This window comes from Cotesia typhae, unplaced genomic scaffold (genome assembly GCF_013202065.1).
Source record: "Cotesia typhae breed Kobodo isofemale line unplaced genomic scaffold, CoteBio_Ctyphae contig_65, whole genome shotgun sequence".
Taxonomy (NCBI): domain Eukaryota; kingdom Metazoa; phylum Arthropoda; class Insecta; order Hymenoptera; family Braconidae; genus Cotesia; species Cotesia typhae.
The window spans coordinates 1,614,994-1,634,433 of NW_027423762.1; the positions used below are offsets into that span (position 1 = coordinate 1,614,994).

Genomic DNA, 19,440 nt, shown 5'->3' on the forward strand with positions numbered 1-19,440 from the left:
AATGTTGAAGATAGGGTTCCGCGCAATTTTCGTCACACGGCCGCGCCGATGCTAAAATACTACAGCAATTTTTATTAAAAAAAAAAAAAAAAAAAAAAAAAAAAAAAAAAAAAAAAATTTCAGAATTTATTTCCGCATTGAATGAGTGATTAATCATATTTTTTTGATTGTTCAAGATTTGTCCCAGCAAATTTACAAAGGATTCTCAAGGAAATTTCCGTTACTATGTAACATAGTGATGGTTACCATTCTACATAAAATAGGATCTATTCTTTTTTTTTTCATATATAAAAAATAAATAAAATTCAAACATTGTTGGTAGTCTTAAAAGAAGTCGGTAATATTATCGTGAATCAATGTTACCGCTTGTCCTAATCCAACAGAAAGAAGTTATTGAATGATGTATGTGTTATAGTACAACGGCTATACTTTTCGAAAATAGTAAAAATATCAGTTTTTTTTTTCAATGCAACAAAAATCATGATGCGCATTGTGTTCAATTTTTTCTTACCAGTCGGTAACGAATTATGTACTCAACTACGACATAAAAAGCAATTTAAAGGGTGACTTCTAAAGCCAATTGTGTTTTACATTTGTTTCTACATAATTTATATTTATTTTACGTAGAAGATTATTCAACAGTTCTTTCATATGAGATATATTACCATTATGTTTCAAAAGCAAAATATGCAACTCAGAGGTAGATTGAGGGACATGGTTTCTGCTTCTCTCAGTCAAGAACTTAATTTTAGCTTTGTTTAATTAGTAAGTTTAGCTACTGTGATACAATATAATTAACTGTGTAGATCCCTGTGGAAACTAAAAGAAACATAAAAAGTCGCTGAAAACAACAGTAATCTACTGAATTTTTCGAGATATTTTAAATGCTATTGTTATATTGCTATATTCTCAAGAACTTATATAGGTAACGTTACTTCAACGGTTTCATTAAAATAAGATCATAGTGAAACAAAAGTAAACTTTAGACAGAAAAAAATAGTTGAACATTTCAGCTTGACTACTTACTCGAACTAAAAACACAGTTAACACGCAGTTTAAAATAATCTACTTTTTATCTCGTTGTCCATGCTTAGCTTCTTCTTTTACCAAAGATGTAGATTTTTACATCTCAAATTTCCTAGTTCTGCCATTTATCATCCGGATAATACATTAGTTATATATTGAGCAAGCAAATTTTTTTTACGACCTATAGTTTGTCCTATTGCTTTCCTTTTTGCTTCGTACTGCCTTTCTCACGGATTATCGCTAGCTAACTTTTACTCATGGTTATTTTATGAATAAGAACTTTTCCTGTTATGATAATAACGAAACCCTTTGTCAGAGTTTTTTTTCTTCAAATTAATCCACAAAAAGCGATTTATACACGTAGAAAATTGAATTGTTATTATTATTATTATTATTATTATTATTATTATTATTATTATTATTATTTTGCTATTAAATGCTCAGGGGGGTTATCCCCGGAGTCCGATTCTCCGAGGGCCCAGCCTGAGCTCCATCCGTTACTGCTGGACCACTCCGCACAACAAGGCGGTTAGTGATCACAGCAGGCCAAAGTCATTTCCCTTAAGAGACGGAGAGAACCAAGTAAAACAGCCTTCTGCATCCTAACTGCCAAGAACTCAGCTTTTGATGAGCAAGCTGGAACTTTGGCAAGTGAGGATACAAAAGACTGTTTCATCCCTCCTAGGACGCCAACAATCAGGACGACAAGCTTGACACGGTAACCTGGGTAAAGTTTGCCAATTTCAAACAGGAGATCCTGATATATTTGTCTTTTGTGCTCTTCTTTGGCTGAGATGTTGTATTCAGCCGGGGCCGAGAACTCAATGACATAAATGTCACGAGTGGCCTTGTCGAAGAGCACAATATCAGGTTTGTTGTGATCTATCCGCCGGGTTGTTGCAAATGGCATGTTCCAATAAATTTTGCAACTGTCATTCTCAACAACCTGGGGAATATCTCCTGGCAAATAAGGCAGCACTGGTGTCACGTCAATACCGTAGCAATGACGAAGATAGTAGTACAGTACTCTCAGGGCAGCATTGTGACGCTGGATATATGCACCTCTCGCCAGCACTGGACATGCCGACAAAAGGTGCATAAGCGTCTCCGGATGTTGTCTACACCTCCTACAGGACGTGTCCGGAAGCTGCACCTGGAGCACCTTGCTACGGTACTCAAGAGTGTTAATGACACCATCTTGGCAGGCAAATATGAACCCTTCAGTCTCGGACATCAGGCCAGCTGACTTTAAGAAGGAAAACGTCAGCTGGGTGGACAAGCCATGATCACGCACGTGTTTAAAGAACACGCTGTGCATGGACTTGTCCATCAGTTCAAATTCCTCCTTTCGGAGTTCCATAAGAGCGTTTATTTCTCCAAGACCAAGGGTTCTTGCCGCATATATTGCTGCCTTATACAAGAATGACCCCTTATGCGCATTTTCATGTTTATGTACAATTTGCATAAGAAAGTCGTCCTCGTCTGCAGTGAAATTGACAACTTCGTGTGTTAAACCCAGGACCAAACGGTCGTGAAGCCGCTCCAAACTCTGCAAACCTCTCCCACCGATGGACCGGGAGAGGTATAATCTGGCGACTGATGAATTGGGGTGCATGCTCCGATTCATATTGATGATCTTACGGGTTTTGATGTCGAGATCTCGTAAATTCTTTCAGGCCCATTTCAGGACACCGAAAGAGTATAGTAAGACTGGGACAGCGAGAATGTTAGTAGCTGAGACTTTGTTTTTGCCGGAAAGTTCGGAGGACCAAATTTTCCGGAGTCTCCTAACATACTCGCTCTGGAGAGTTGTTCGGACTTCAGAGACCGCATGCATGCGGTGCTCTTCCATTCCTAGATATCTATACAACTCCCCGGCGTCTAATTGTCTTAAGACACTCCCATCTACTAACTCGACATCATCACCAGTATCACAGCACTTACCCAGATGTACGACCGCACACTTGTCCAACCCAAAAGACATTCCGACATCTCGTGTGTACTCTGCTACGTTGTTGAGGGCTGCTTGTAGATGATCTTCATCAGCACTATATAGCTTCAGATCATCCATGTAAAGCAGATGGGTGATCGAATATTTTCGATCACCCGGAGGCCCCACAGAGTACCCACGAGTTTTACGGAGAGCAACAGATATAGGCAGCAGTGAAATGCAAAACAGCAGAGGGCTCAAGTAATTGCCTTGGAAGACCCCTCGTTTGTATTCTACAACTCCGGTTACGTGCAATGCGTTTCCACTTCCAATGTGAAAACGCATTCGCCAGAGCTGCATTGTACGCCGAATGCATTCCACTATTTCGGGATTGACTCCCAGGCATTTGAGTAGATATAAAATCAACTCATGAGGAGTTGAGTCAAATGCCTTACGATAGTCAATCCAAGCCATTGACAGGTTGCGTTGATAGTAGATCGCATCTTGTAAGACGCATCGATCCACTATCAGGTTCTCCTTGCAACCTGACAGGCCTCTTTTACTGCCACGTTGTTCATATATCTGTTGCCATACAGGCTCTATCTGCTGCAAGATACGGTTATTTAAAATTTTTGTAAAAATTTTATAAACCGCATTCAAGCAGGTGATAGGCCTGAAATTCTTAGGGTCAGACAAGTCACCTTTTTTAGGTATCAGTACGGTTCGCCGTTCTACAAGCCAGTCCGGAATCGAATCGTCAGCTCTAATGTATGATGTAAATATGCGGGCCAGATGGAGGTGGGTAGAAGTAAACTTCTTCCACCAGAAGACATTAATGCCATCTGGTCCCGGGACAGCCCAATTTTTGCTGCCATTTAGAGCTGAACGAACTTCATCCACACTGACTGCAGGGCTCTCTTCATCAGCATTCTGTCGACGGTGTTCCCGACAGAATACTTTGAAGTCGTGCAGAGCTGGATTGTTGGAGTTCACGTTTGGTTGATCTCCATACAACTCAGTCCAAAAAGCTTCCACCCGCTCAGGTGTTGGATAATTCCCGGTAACATCGGTCTTTGGTGTCAGAAACCGTGAAGGGCTGGATCGAAACAACGAGTTGTCGACCAACCGCTTCAGCCTTTTCTCTAATGACTTTTTAGCAGCCACTAGAGCCCGCAATTTATTAAGAGACTCTTCCTTGATGACATGAAGAGTACTCTTGTTCAGTGTGTGATGATGCCACCGAAGTTCAGCAGCAATGCGCCGAATTCGGGGCGTGTATGGTCTTTGAGTTGTGTCGAACTCAATCACACACTGAATGCGGGAGACCTGTTTCCGGGACATGTCAATTTTCAAGCCAAGTTGTGAGATGCGCTGTTTCAACCTTGCCTCGATCGAGAGACAATGTCTCTCTCTCGGAAAAGCCGAAACTGCTGCACCATACACAACCTGGCTCACAGTGAGCAGGGTGGAATCCTCCAGGATGTTTGCACGGAGATCTTCGTTTACCGCGTCAAGCTGTTGTTGGGAGTAAGTTATCTTTTTAGATATACTTACTTGCCGTCCTACAAAGGGATTGTTGTTGTCCAAGGAGGAACGGCGTCGCTCTTGGTGTAGTTGCGCCGGACAGGAAAGTCTATTAGACTGCCTTCTGTCCGGCACAAGCGATCTTCTATTTCGCCGAAGATGAGCGGCATAATTACGCAGGTGTTTGGGCGTAAAATGCGCTAGCTCCGGATGCATATCACTCCAAAGAGCGTGCATCCGGGCCATATAGCCGCTCACCCCCGGCTCGCTACGTTGGTAGCACACCAAGAGATCGACTCTCAGTTCCTCCGTCCACTTAAAGTAAGTCCTTAAGGCGCCAGGAACTTATTATTATTATTATTATTATTATTATTATTATTATTATTATTATTATTATCATTCTTTTAGGTAGATTTCGTAGAAATGCTAAGGTATCTACCAAAGAAGAATGATAGTAATTATAACAGTTTACTTTTCTTCGTGTAGAAGTAAAAGATTTTCGTTTTCTTATCTTTGGTAGGCTTGGTAGGTTATGTAAAATTAATGTGTTCCGTTAATATTTACTATAGATTGCACGTGATAAGTCTTGTTTTTAATAAATATTTATCAAAAAAATTTTCTTCAAGAAATTATTTCACACATATTTAATATCCATTAACAACGTATTAAAAGTTCAGCTTTTCATTTACCTATAGATTACCTTAATGTCCAATGCACCTTGAACGCACGTTTTTTAATCATATAACCCTGCAGACTTAAACATTTGTATGACATATTCATAATATTATGTAAACTATGAATAAAGTTTGTTCAGCACTTAGTTCTTCAAATTGTAAATAAATATCTTTATCCCGGATAAATTTTCTGACAGTGGAGGATAATTCGAGATTCAATATAATAGAATTGACGTTAACAATCAAAAAAATCGGTTGTTTTTGATAAATACATTGAATAAAGTTGTTCAGTCTATGATTACATAATTTCATATATAAATAATAAGAATTTTATGCTTAAAGCTATTGTGATTCCGATGATAATTACGAACTTATCCACTGTTTTGGGTATTATATTATATTACAGAATTGTTTAATAAAATTTGAATTAATCTAAGTAAGTCTTGAAGAGTAAAAGCGGATGATAAAAAATAAAGGAAAAATGTGCATACCCTTCGTATTCCTCGGTGACTTGACTTCATTCTTTATTTCTTTTTCTTGAGTATTTCCGCATTTTTGTTCCATACAATGCGTTGAACAATCACCGCACCCTTATTCAACAATCTGTTCTTAGCGTTTCAATGCACCCAGACATTCAAGAATTCAAATGATTAAATAAGTTCATACAAAGGCTTGTCTAATATATATTGGAGGAAAATAGACTCCCTTCCCAAAATTTTCTGCACATCCCTATTCAATCATAATTTTACTTGGATTTTCACGTACACTGGTAGACAAGATAGCTTAACTCAAATAAAAAATTCTTGAACCAAAACTACTCGAAGAAAAACAATAAATTTCTTAAGACAAGAAAAGAAATTCTTGATTCAAGAAATTTGTTTTTAAACTAAAAATTTGATCTTAGCTTAACAAATTGATTTTTAGACAAATTAAAAGTACAAAAATTTATTCCAAAAAATCAATGACGTTAATAGACATTCTGAGATATACATTTTTATATATATATATATATTCAAGATAAAGAATTATAAAAATATTAAAATGTTCAATAAACTATTTAATACACAATTAATATTAATACTTAATACACAAAGCTTGTGTTTGAGTGTATTTCGATTTTGCGAAAAAAAAAATAAAAATAAAAGACTTCAATTGAATGACGCAATCAGAAGTTCTCTAATGCCTGAAACGAATATCTATCACAGTTTTTTGATGAGTAAAAATGCTATTAAATAGATTTTTGGAATATTTTTCTGGGAAAACAATTAAATGCTACTCGAAAAAAAAGGTTTTTCCCGGGTAATCTAAAGATGTTATCAATTTATATAGTAATTATTCAACGCCAAAAAAATTTGAACTTTTAAAATACTTTCAATCATCCTAAATCATTTTTTCAATCAAGCGTATTTCTATTAATGTAAATTGAAAAAACTTTTGCTTATTGGTTTTTCAATATTTTTAATCACAATATACATAATTTATCGAATCAGCTGATAGAATCAAGTATTTACGGACAATGTCTCGGATAGCTTAACTGGTAGAGCCTTTGGTGCGTAACCAAATGATCCGGGTTCGAGTCCCGGTCTGGGCTGTCCAAATTATTTTTTCGGTTACCGAAAAATTTCTACTGAGTAAGGTCCCCCCTTTCCCTTTATCCTTTATTCCTTCAGTTTCCAAATTTGTCTTTAATCACAAATTTAGCTATGAATTATAGCCAACTTGATGGAACCAGCTAATAGAATCAAAATAGTACTTAAGACTGCCGCAAAATCAGGACAAAAAATTTGGAAATCGGTTAAGTGCGCCGGCCAACCGAAAAGACTGTTCATATATTCAACTTCAATTTGAACAAATAGATAAAAAGGTACTTCCTGACCCTAATGACCAAAGATTAATTAGGAAAACGAAAATCCACTTCAATATTATTTAAAGCTTCATGAGAATATTCCCCCCCCCCCACTTATTTTAAAGTATAAACTCGTCTACTTTTTATTAGAAGCATCAAAGAAACTGAAGTTCACAAACAATGAATCGATTTTCTTCCAGCGTGATTTAACCGGTAGTATATTACAAAATTTAATTACTAAAATTTATCAAAAAAAAAAACGAACAGATTGACAACTCAATTAGGATTCTAGGTATGAAGTTAAACATAACTTTTGTATGGTTTAAAAATAAATATTCTCAATAATTAATACGTTACGAAAACTGTCGATATCAACCCTCATTTGTCAGCTTGTTAAATTGCTAATAACAATCAATCGAAACGTTGAACTTAATTAAACTTCTTTGCTTATTCCAAGTTATTATCATGCTAATTGAAATGTTATTTTTAATCCAGTAACAAAAAATGCTAAAATATTTTATTGCCGCTGAAAATTTAGCTTGGGTGGAGCAAAGATCTCGGGCAGGATATTTTTACGCTAATGCGAAATTCAATTACCATGCATCATATATACTAATCTTATATATTTTCTACTATTTAATATTATACGACAGTGTTCAAGTCTTTTTTTACTTTATTTTTTTCTTAATTTTCTGTCACAGAATTTTTTAACTTAATACTCATACTTATATAATGGATAAATGTCATGATGTGACGTTATATTGGTGTGTGTGTGTGTGTGTGTGTGTGTGTTTCTGTGTGCGTGCTATTAATTAATGGCAGTAGTTACGTAGACTATATATTAGACACTGTATAGCCATAATACATAGACTACACATGAAAATCTTACGCTTTTTTTTAACTCTACGGACGTATTTTGCGGGCTAGGGTACCTTTCCGCAGCGCTCCTTAAGGAACTACGTTTCAAAAATTGAAAATAATTATGAAGTAATTGCTAATAATCAATTATTAATTGAAATTAGTTCTGAAAAACGGATTTTGAAATTTTATCTAATGATAAAAACTGCTCGCGTCTGATGGACTTGAGCCCGGTACCTCATGGTTGACAATTTTCTACGCTTCTTACTGGCCTAAATCACGTTCTTACAAGGTCTATGTTTATTTCATTTCTATAAATTCACTATAGGAATCCATACTTCCTATGTGGATCCCATATAAACTCATGTGGATTTTTTTGATAGAGATAGGAATAAGTGAGAAAACTATATTGCACTCTGACCCAAGTAGAGGGGACTCATGCGACATTTTTGAAGAAAATTAAGAGAGAAGGTAAGGGCTCAAGAAATAGACAAATAATTGAACATTGTTTTCCTCGATTAGTGGGAATAAGTAACGCTCTAAAACTCGACACCTTGACGATTTTCACCGAAAAACTCTCTCGTTGTTCTAAACGTCCTGGAATTAACATCGTCTAAAATTTATTAAGTTTTTGAAACCACGTGTAGAGGTAAAATTAAATCATTTTGTTTTGTAAAGTGAATTTATGTTATGTAAAGAATAAATTTAAACAAACCCACGAATCATATCAGCAAATCAGGTACAATTCGAATTATTAACATTTGTAAACTTAGTTACATTGAAACTCACTATATGAAAGAAAATATTAACCTTCAATCACTGTGTAATTACTGTAATTTAAATAATACTATTAATCGAATTTGAACAATATACGTGTTAAATTATTTAATTAGATCAATTTATTCAGACGAACCTATCATTCTCAATAAATTAAATCTCAGAAGTTTTCGGTCTATTAGCCTAACACGCTAGGGCCGAATACTTAAAAACTGAATATTTTAAATGTAAAATTAATTGACCATCGCTAATAAATTTATTTTTTTTTATATAACATGAGATTTCAAATAAAGAAAGATTCGTTTAATTTGATTGAATACGAGATAAAATGTAAAATAATAATTGTAAAATCGTTTAGTTTAATTTGATTGAATACGAGATAAAATGTAAAATAATAATTGTAAAATCGTTTAGGCAGTGAGTTTTGTTCCGGTGTTGGGTCTTTCTTCGCCTTAGTCATTGATTCAGAATTAGAGCGTCTATAATTTTTCGATCAAAAGCAGTATTGAAAATCTTTGACGGAAGGCGTATGATTGCTGAATCTTTTTCTTATTACAAAAGAGTTAATCTTGAAGTGTGAAGTTTTTAATTTTTTTTTTTTTTTATTCCTCTGAAGAGTTTATCTGATTTTAGTTTTCGGTTTAGTCATCTATTTAACCAATTTTTGTTTATTACCACTTGTTAATTAACGAAACCATTTTTAGCATAAAAATGACTGCTGTATATTTTACATTTTACATTTCCGTTCCCTCACCGCTCACTATACAATTATTAAAACTTATTGCAATAAAATAAATTAAAAGCAATTTTTTTCGTCACTTTATTGGTTCCATCATTTTCAACTTCTCGGTGTAAATTTTAATGAGTATGCTTAGTCATGTGGACCAGTTATAAAAGAACTTGAAATGCGTCCTTATGGCACCAGAAAGCATACCTTGTTGCCAGATTTCCTGTGAGACTAAAAACAGCTATACGTAGTTTTCATAGTACAGTATACACAGCAATCGCTTCCTATTTATGCACACATAATGTAACAGACACTGTTAAAGTTAGAGATGAATATAGAAGTAAGATAAAACGAGTTTAGCGTATGATATAAATATAATGTAAGAGAGGAAAAGGTAATTCCCATTCCAGACAGCTCTGATTGCAAGCATACTACTCTCATACTCTCATCTCTTTACTCTTTCGCTGTACAGTAAAGTATAGTATAGTAATATTGGTATGTGTATACCGGCATTGTACATTTACGTCAGTGGAGCATGCCTACATGACCCCTAGTGGCCAATTAGTGCAGTCTATGTGCACTGGTTGTATAGAGACTGTTAGCTATACTATTTGAGCTAAACGAGACAGAAGTTGACTAGTATCCCGTTCTCACCTAGTCTTATGCTTCATGTATTTACGACATTTGATTGGTGAACCTGTTAACGACAAGGGTAGTTTTCAAACTTTGATAAACTTGCGGTGCTTAGTTTATACCGTTGAGGAATAAATAATATATGCAACTTCCTCACTAAATTTATCATATTCTGCTATATTACTATTTAATTGCTTCGCAAAAGTGACCATTATCTGTCTGAACGATTTTACTTTGGTAAGATGATTAAAACTTTTAGGTTAAATCGGAAAAGAATGAAGAAATAAAGTACGGAGTTAATCTGAAGTTTTTTTTAGCGTAGTGATTCCGAAATAAATCTGAATTTTTATCCGGAAAACTACTCAATACAGAGTTCTTAGATTAAAATCGATTTTGTTCAGCTGAAACAAGTTCGTGTCAAGTAGAAGTAGTGTTGAAAATTTCTAATGAAGTGGGCCTGTAGGAAAAAAAATTGATAATAAAAAAAGAATTATTTATTTATTCTTATTCATAGCCTGACATGGCCAGAAATCAAAATTATTCACAGATTAATTTTTTTTAGGGGTCTACAATATAAAAAAATAAATACAACACGAGAAAAACAAATGAAACTAATTATCAAAATATGTATCATTAAAAAAACTAATTCAATTCAAGTGAAATATTATTTATCTAACAAAATTTTCTGAAGATAACTAGCTGTTGCACTTCAAGAATTTCTTGTATTAAATACGGTCATTTTGGCTTGAGAGATTTACATGTTAATCAAAAGTACATCATAAATACTTCCTCCAAAGATAATTCTCTTCAACAAAAAAATTATTTTGTTTTCTTCTAACAATTTTATATTTGGGATTCAAGAAATATTTTCTTCGTCTAAATACCGAAGCAAATCTATTATCAAAATATAACTCTACTCTCTCATTTGATATTAGAACACCTGAAATGAAAAGCCTACCAAAATTAAAAAAAAAAGAAAAATAAGATTATATCGTGTTTATTAAGATCAAAACATTTGTAAATTTGTTGTTCTTTATTGCTTACGCGCAACGTAATACACACAATATCAATCATTTAATGACTTTTCAACATTGATAAACCAAAAATCTTTCATTTCATACTTGAAAATTTCTAAAGCTAATTACAATTAATTCCAAGCGTAAATTATAGTTATGTTGTTGATACAACAATATTGTGTCACCTGAGATGAATATCATAATAATGATTTTACAAAATTTAATGGTCTTTAAAGGTTCATGAAGAACAAAACAAAACTTTTAGAATTAATTCTTTGTTACACTAAAGCAAATTACAATTTATTTCATGTTTTAACGAACTATTCAAATACTTTTAAAAAATAAATTTGAAGAAGTATATACTTTTTGAATTTTCAATAGTAATAAAAAGTAAAAGACGAATAATTTGAGAAACAAACTAAATAAAAAGGATTAATGTTAATTGGATAAGTTACAAAGTGCATTTGACTGAATTGAGCGGGTATTTTCTTTGGAAAAGTTGTTTTCTGAATGTTTGTGTATAAAAACTTACATAGGAAGTTTTGAGGTTTCTTGTTGAGATTTATCGATTGATGTCGTACTCCTAGAACTAGAAAAAAAAAATTAACAAAAAATATTTTACTGAAGTTTATTTGACATTTTGTAAAAATAAAAATTTTTCATATAAACATCTTCAAAAAAATTCATGCCGAAAATAAAAAAAGGCATTCGGCAGCCGAAATGGAAATGGAATTCATTAATTGATATAAAAAATTATAAAATAAAATATGCTTTTATGAAATTTATTTTCAATATCAATACATTGGTTTTCTATAAATTTTGATTTCCTATAAATCATTCATTTACAATATTCTCTAAACTCTTGTACGATTATGATCTTTTTTAAGATATAATACCATAATCCAGGATATTGTGTTGGTTTCTTGTGAAAGATTATTAAATAAAACACCAATTTATTCGTTAAAACGAATGCACTAGTAAAATTTCATTAGAACTACAGAAAATTCTCCTCTGGAAATCGTATGTATATATAGAAATTAAAGCTTATTTTATTAGCTATTACATGCTTTTTACAGAAATTGAATGAGTCAATGCATTCGAAAGTTATTTGAAAAAAAAAAATGAAATGAAAGAGTGAGATTTCGAATTTTCAAAATCTTCAAATTGTTGACATTCATAAACTGATCGATCGATTTTGTTCATACACTGATAGAAAGATTTAGTTCTATTTAATAAGATTTAGTCATAGTTACCAAATGATTTAGTAACAAACCTTTCATTACCAAATATTTAGTAATAGTTACTAAATCATTTATCAAAGCCCATTTATTTCCACCAAATAAATATTCAGTAGTATTTAACACATGATTTATTGATACTCAATAAATCGTTTGATGGTATTAAAGAAATGAATTTAACTAATTTTAGAGTATAACCTAATTTTTTTTACTCAAATAAATCAAAATAATTAAAATAAATCATTTTAAGCAAAAATTTAAAGCATCATAAAGAAAAGAATCTCATTAAATTATAATTTTTAGTTTCCAAACCATTAAATTATATTTTGAGACATTTATAAAATTTCAAATTAAACAAGTTTTTAACATATCTATAGTAGACAAATTGAAAATTTTAAACTAAATCATCAAGTTCAGAATTTGTATTTTATACGGCACTGTGATCCTGAATAAACTCTACTGGTAATTTAATTCACTAATCATTTGAGTTTGTTCAATATTCAGTACCGGGGCTGATTCAAAATTTTGACTATCTGCTATCTGTAAAATAAACCTAAGCATAATTACTACATTTAATAATTACGTTACATCCAACTTCAACAATATTATATTTTACAATGATAATATAATAACAATGACAATTTAAAATTCAGATAATTAAATTTTAAATAATAAAATATTACCAAACAAAAGTTCAGTCTACGAATTCTCTATATATCTTGTGCGAATAAAGACGTAAGCCAATACTCCGAACAAATTTTTTTTTGGTTCTCTTCAAGACCATGTTTAAAAAATTCACCGAGAGTTTCAAGGCTAGTAAGATTTAAGATTTAAGATTTGGTTTGCTACAGATAAAAAGTACAAATAAATACATAAAATCATAATTAATTCCCAAAGCTGAGTGTAAATGATTAAATGGCGCATACAAAGTAAATAGATCATGTGTCACATTGGAATTAAGTAAAGGTGAACTTACCAAATAAAACGAAGTACAGTTCACTCAAATTTCATCATTGTAATAGCTCAGAATATTATAATCAAAGTATTGTATTAAAAATAAAAACAGTCACAGAAATGTTCCAAAGTAATAACAAAAATGTTCCAAAATAGTAACCAAAATGTTCTAAAATAGTCACGCAAGTGTTCCAAGGAAGTCAGAAGGTCACAAAACTATCCCGAAATGATTCAGTGACGAGTGTTTTAAAAAAGTCACAAAAATTATAGACTAAAAAAAATGAAACCAGAGAAAAACACTAAGGATTTCAACATTTTTTTCTTAAGAGGCCCGTTCCCCCCTCTCTCCTACAATAGTTTGAAATCTACTGAAAATGCTGCTGACAGTAACATTAAAGTTTCGGCTGAATAAATGAATAGGAAAACCAAAATTATTTCAGTTCATGCTACAAACTGTAAACTTTTTTCTACGTATTTATATCTTGTATCAAAAATTTCAATCAAAATTTATGGGATTTCTTTCAATTCTTATTAATTTCATTTTTTTATTATTTTCAGGTGAGTTCGGAAGTTCATTCTTTATAACATCTCTTTCTTTATGAGAAGGAATCAAAATTGTAAGTTTTTCTTTATTTTTTACATACTTCAAGTTTACTTTAATCATAGGTATTAGAGATTATTGAAAATTTTCTCTAGTGGTCTGTATTTATGATATTCTATGCAGAGGTTAATTTCGTTCCCACCAAGCCGTCAGTTAATCCGACTATCGGCTATTGAAGTTTAGCTTCAGGTGGTCTTGTATGATTCCAATTTTCAGTAAGATGTCGGATAGATTCTTTGGAAGTTAAAGTATCTTAAGACTTGATACTTTGATAAAATAACCAAGAGATATTCTGATATATAAAGCTTCTTTGGATTATTAGAGCTGGAAAATATAAACCGTGATACCGTAGTTTACACTATAACAATAATCGATAAGCGAAGACTTAAACAAACACGATACCTATCATGAATGTCTCCAATTTCCTTACTCTGAAATAAATAGTAACTTCAACAAAAGACTCGGTTATAGAAGCCGCTTCTCTTCCAAAATTTTTCCACAAAAATAGAAAAATATGTAAAAGTATAAATAAATCTCTTTTGATTTCCTACATTCTTAATTTTATCAAATCATTACGTGTCTATAATTTTCAAAAATTCCCCATCATACACGGAAAAAAATAATCTGTAGCATCCATCGATTGGCACTAGGTTGGCTCAACCGAAAAAATCAGTAGCCTCTACCGAAAAAAAATCGGTTAGCTCAACACACACATACACATCCAACGTGACATCCTCGTAGAAATAGCCAGAATAACTTCCTAAAACCTCAAACGTCGAGATCTGATGAAAAATCGATTTTCGAAAACTAAGATGAAAGTAATAACTTCCTGATTTTTGTAGAAATCATTGATTTTCATAGCGGGATGTTAAAAAATATTGAAATCATCAGTAACATTTTGAGATCTCAAATTTTTTTAATCAGAAAAGAACAAAATCGTAATTTAATAAAATATCTTGAACACATTGTATATCTTCATTAATAATACCACATTAATTTGAAATGCTTGCAGAATAAAAGAAAAAGTTAAAAACAAAAAAACAAAATTTAAATGATATCAGACTTATGTTTTGGCACATACCAAATGGTGATAGAGGAAAAAATAGATGTGAAGGGAGTACAAGACCCTCGTGATGACACCAGATGTCGCAATTCACGTTATGGTTCTCATGCGGTTTTTCACTTAATGCTTTTTTTACATAAATTTTCCTAATTGTCTGCAGCAATTTTAACGTTTTTATTCACCGTTTTAATATTTTCCTTTTCGTCAACTGTATATTTCTTTTCGCACTGCTGTGAGCACTTCAATAATCAGAGCTTCTGGGTATTTGCTCATGTGGAAATACGAGTCGTAGAGGCAGATAATCGCCCCAACTATTTTAGTATGTTTTATTTTTTTTTTGTTTATTACTTCCAACTGTATGCTATTTGTTCATCATTTACATTATTTTTATAAATTTTTATTAACTTATTTTGTATTAGATATTTTTTTATTCACTTATTAGTAATAAGTTTTTACATATGATCAAAATAAATGAATCAGAAATAACCTAATGGTATTAATAAATTTATTCAAGCGCATTAATTCGCTAAAAACGAATATCTGTATTTTTCATACTTTAATATTTAATTCGTGTCCATGTGAGGTGCAATAAACGATTGTAACAGAAAAAAAAAATTTTGTGCACTGTGTGAAATTTAGAAAAGATTTTTACATGCTACATCATACTTCGAACTTTTTTGAATATTTTCTCGTTATTGTACCAGAAAAAGTTAGAAAGGATTTTACTGCACGGATTAAACAGTAATTTAAATAATCTTTTTATAAATTATTGTTTGTAACATGCTTACATATACGCTTATTAATAGATATTAATTACTTTAATATATCTTTTGAGTATTTCACGTCTTATATAAATAGAATGCTACATTTCTTTTCATGCGTATTTTTCTATTGAATTTTTTTAGTTTGTTAAATTTGTTTCAAAAAGCCGATTGGTGGGAATTAATGTTATAAATAAATCGATAAATAAATTTCTGCTGCTATAAACAGTTTTAATTTTTTAATCAAGGAGTTAATTTCTAGGCTTAGGAAAACTGAATATGTTGAAAACAGAGTGAAATTTTGAAGAAAATTTTTTTCTTATATTAAATAAATTTTTTCGCTATTTTTGAGCTCAAAACGATAGAAAGTTTACCAATTACACGGGTCAACATGAAATTTGACTTTGATTGCAAAGCATTAAATTTCGGTAGTTTAGGTCGTAATAAGACGGAAAAAAAATATACAGCATGAAAAACTTTGCTTTTGTGCTTAGAAGACTAATTGAGCGATATTTTTAAAAATCTCGGATTTTAATTTTTGATTGAAAATAAAACTATTGAAATAAAAATGTTTATTATTTTTATTAAGTTTTACTATCAAATTAGCTTACAGAAAAGTGGAAAATAACTTAAAAGTGCACACTTTTACTTTTTCTTTATGTTCATAGCTACTTTCTCTCAATAAACCCCAAATATAGTCGCCCATCATGTTTTCATTGTGTTGGCCTTGATAGCGTTGTTCAAAATTCATGATGTCCTGATGAAAACGTTCTCCTTGCTCTTCGGAATAGGCTCCCATATTGTTTTTAAATTTATCCAAATGAGCATGCAGCATATGTACTTTTAATGACATCCTGCAGCCCATGGCCTTAAAATTTGTAAGCATATCCTCAACCAACTTTTCGTAGTTTTCAGCTTTATTATTTCCTAAAAATCCAGAAACTACTGCTTTAAAACTGTTCCAACTTGCTTTTTGAGTACGATTCAGCAACGTTGGAAATTTTTCATCGGCGAAAATCTGTCTTATTTGCGGACCAACAAAAACCCCAGCTTTAACCTTTGCTTCCGATTACTTCGGAAAAAATTTTTTTAAGTATCCAAAAGCTCTGAAGTTTCATCCAGTTTTTTAACAAATTGTTTCATCAACCCTAACTTAATGTGCGAAGGCGGCATTAACACCTTTTCCGCTTCAACAATCGGCTCAAATTTGACGTTCTGTTTTCCGACACACAATTCTGTTCTTACAGGCCATAACCGTTGAATATAGTATTTAGAATCCGCTCTGCTATCCCACAAGCACAAATAACACGGATACTTTGTATATCCACCCTGTAGCCCCATTAAAAATCCCACCATTTTAAAATCTCCAATCAGCTCTCAGTTATACTCACGATACTTTACAGATTCAAGCAAAATTTTGACACTTTCATAATTTTCTTTAAGATGTACTGAGTGAGCAATTGGAAGAGACGGAAATTTATTTCCATTGTGCAATAGAACTGCTTTTAAACTTTTTGTAGAGCTGTCAATGAATAAACGCCATTCGCTAGGGACACAGGGTATGCCAATTGCTTCAAACATACCTTTAATGTCATTACAAAAACAAAGTCCATCTTCCTTCGTGAAAAACGTTGCAAACATTTCATGCCTAGTCCGCTGATCCGTGATCTTAACATCATCAAGCAAATTCCACTGTTTTAACCGAGAGCCTAGAAGCTCTACTTTATTTTTTGGTAAATTTAAATCTCTAATTAGATCGTTAAAATCTTCTGAAGTAATGAGATAGTGTTTTGGTTGTTCAGGTGTAGGCAAAAACTCCTTATCGGAATTACTTTTATAAGAAGTAAAAGATGAGCTACTTTTCTGCGATAATTTTTTTGGTGGCTCAGGTACTGGTCGTGTCAGGTCGTGAGCAATTGGAGTAGAAGAAGATTCGAGGTCAGGATATTCAATAGGTTTTGCATTTTTATCTCTACGTCTTTTACTCGGATTCACCATACAAAAGTAGCAGTCAGTAATATGGTCTTTTGGTTCTCGCCAAATCCTTGGTATTGCAAATTTCATAGACCTTTTCTCACCTCGATACCAACCTAAAAATATAAAAATAAAAATTAATGTCTATTATTTTGGATTCATCGCTTAATTAAATAAAAATTGCTTACCTTCCAAACATCTTTTACAATAACTACAAGCAACATGTGGAGCCCATGGCTTATCTTGATTCCGTACAGGACAGTCAAAATATGCTTCATAGGCTTCACAGAGAACGTGAGATGTCTTTAGTTCATATTTCACGTCTCGAACTTTAATAAATTGACCACATATAAAACAAAATGCATCAGCATCGTATTTGCACTTTCGTGACGACATTTTAAGTTATTCTGGGCTTGTAAATAACACTTGATGGTTGTTTATCACTCGGGTGCCATCTAGCGGCACAGTGTAAGCGTTAATACCCCACTCTCACCGCGCGGTCTTTTTAAAAATATTAAAATCAATTAAAATTTATGAAAAAATTGAAAAATGAGTATTATTATTATAACTATCACAAAAGCAAACTTTATACCGAAAAAAGATATTTTCTTTTCGTTTTTGTGCATAAATAACTGGAAAATAATAGTATAAACTTTAGGATAAAGAACGAAAATTTTTTTTTTAGAGTCGTGTTATTAATCTTGAATCAGAGATATTCAAAAATGAAGACCCAAAATAAATTCCTTACGTTTTTTTTAGATTATTTGAAAAAGTTGAACCTTAAGTGTAAAATTTGTTAGAAGAAATGCTAACAAGAGCTGACAGTTAATCAAATGATTCTAACTACCCTATCAGTTGGATGTATAAAGTTCATTTGAATCTTGAAACCGAAGCCGTAAAGCTAGAATATTTTATAAAAGACAAAATTTCGACGATGAGAGCCAAACTTAAATGAAGTTTATTGTGTAGTTGGGAAAATCATCTAGTAAGATGAGTTGAAAAAACAAACTCACTTTACCAATTGTCTTTTTCATTTATTTTTATTTATTCTGGTTTCCGCAATAATAATCTTTGTTTATCTTTGTGTTTCGCGCTGTACAAAAATAAATACGATAATATTATAGAAAAGATATCGTATGAAGAAGACGTAAACACTGTAGTCGACGAGGAACTGAACGGTAGAACAATGCTATTTTAAAGATACACACATCTTTAGCAACTTTCCGCACTTTAATGTCTTTTGTTTATCTTTAAGATGCTTCGCAAAATATTTAATTTTATTTTACATAATTCATTTTCCTAATTACTACTCATGTTCCTGATTCTGCCTTCATTTCCTTAAATTTCATTACTTATTCGAATAAATTTACATACATCATGCATATAGTTAAATAATTCATGTTAGTAGTAGTTATATACATTAAATTTTTGAAATATGTTATTGCATACTTCGATAATGATTCAAAAATGTTTTAATGAAACAAAAAAAAACCTGTGTTATCACTACCCATATATGAAAATCCGTTAACACTAGGTCCCAAAATTTTTATCACTTTAATTGATTTCAATCGGTGAAAATATAATTTAACGATAATAAAAAACTCGCAATTCAAGCAGTTATCTTTATGGAAATAAATCTCAAAGAAAAAGAGTCGAATATTTTTTTGCCAATTGGAAAAGAATTTCAACAATTTTCGTAAGGACCCAAAGTATTTGAATAAAATTTATTAGATAGATATGAGTTTTATTTGTATCACAATTATGTGTGTAACAAACCATTAACAATAACGTTAGTATTTTTAAATATTGTAAATATTTTTCCTTGCAAATTAAAGGTA

The 19,440-nt window shown here is 32.0% G+C and overlaps 2 protein-coding genes across 3 annotated transcripts in view; one reads left to right on the forward strand and one right to left on the reverse strand.

The window, feature by feature from the left end:
• The window catches only part of Fur2 (furin-like protease 2), a 314,333-nt gene that overhangs the window by 144,622 nt on the left and 150,271 nt on the right, over positions 1-19,440 (forward strand). The window lies entirely within an intron of this gene.
• On the reverse strand, positions 16,258-17,998 carry LOC141532641 (uncharacterized). The gene is made up of 2 exons (XM_074251095.1): positions 17,791-17,998; positions 16,258-17,718 (listed from the first exon to the last, which is right to left on the reverse strand). The coding sequence occupies exons 1-2, from the start codon at positions 17,996-17,998 to the stop codon at positions 17,006-17,008; spliced, it is 921 nt and encodes a 306-aa protein (XP_074107196.1). The 3' UTR covers positions 16,258-17,005.

What these genes read in the sequence shown, in the direction of transcription:
- LOC141532641 (XM_074251095.1), bottom strand. Translation starts at nt 17,998, where the DNA reads ATGTCGTCACGAAAGTGCAAATACGATGCTGATGCATTTTGTTTTATA. An exon ending in TTGTAAAAGATGTTTGGAAG is followed by an intron (nt 17,719 to 17,790) that starts GTAAGCAATTTT and finishes TTATATTTTTAG; the next exon opens with GTTGGTATCGAGGTGAGAAA.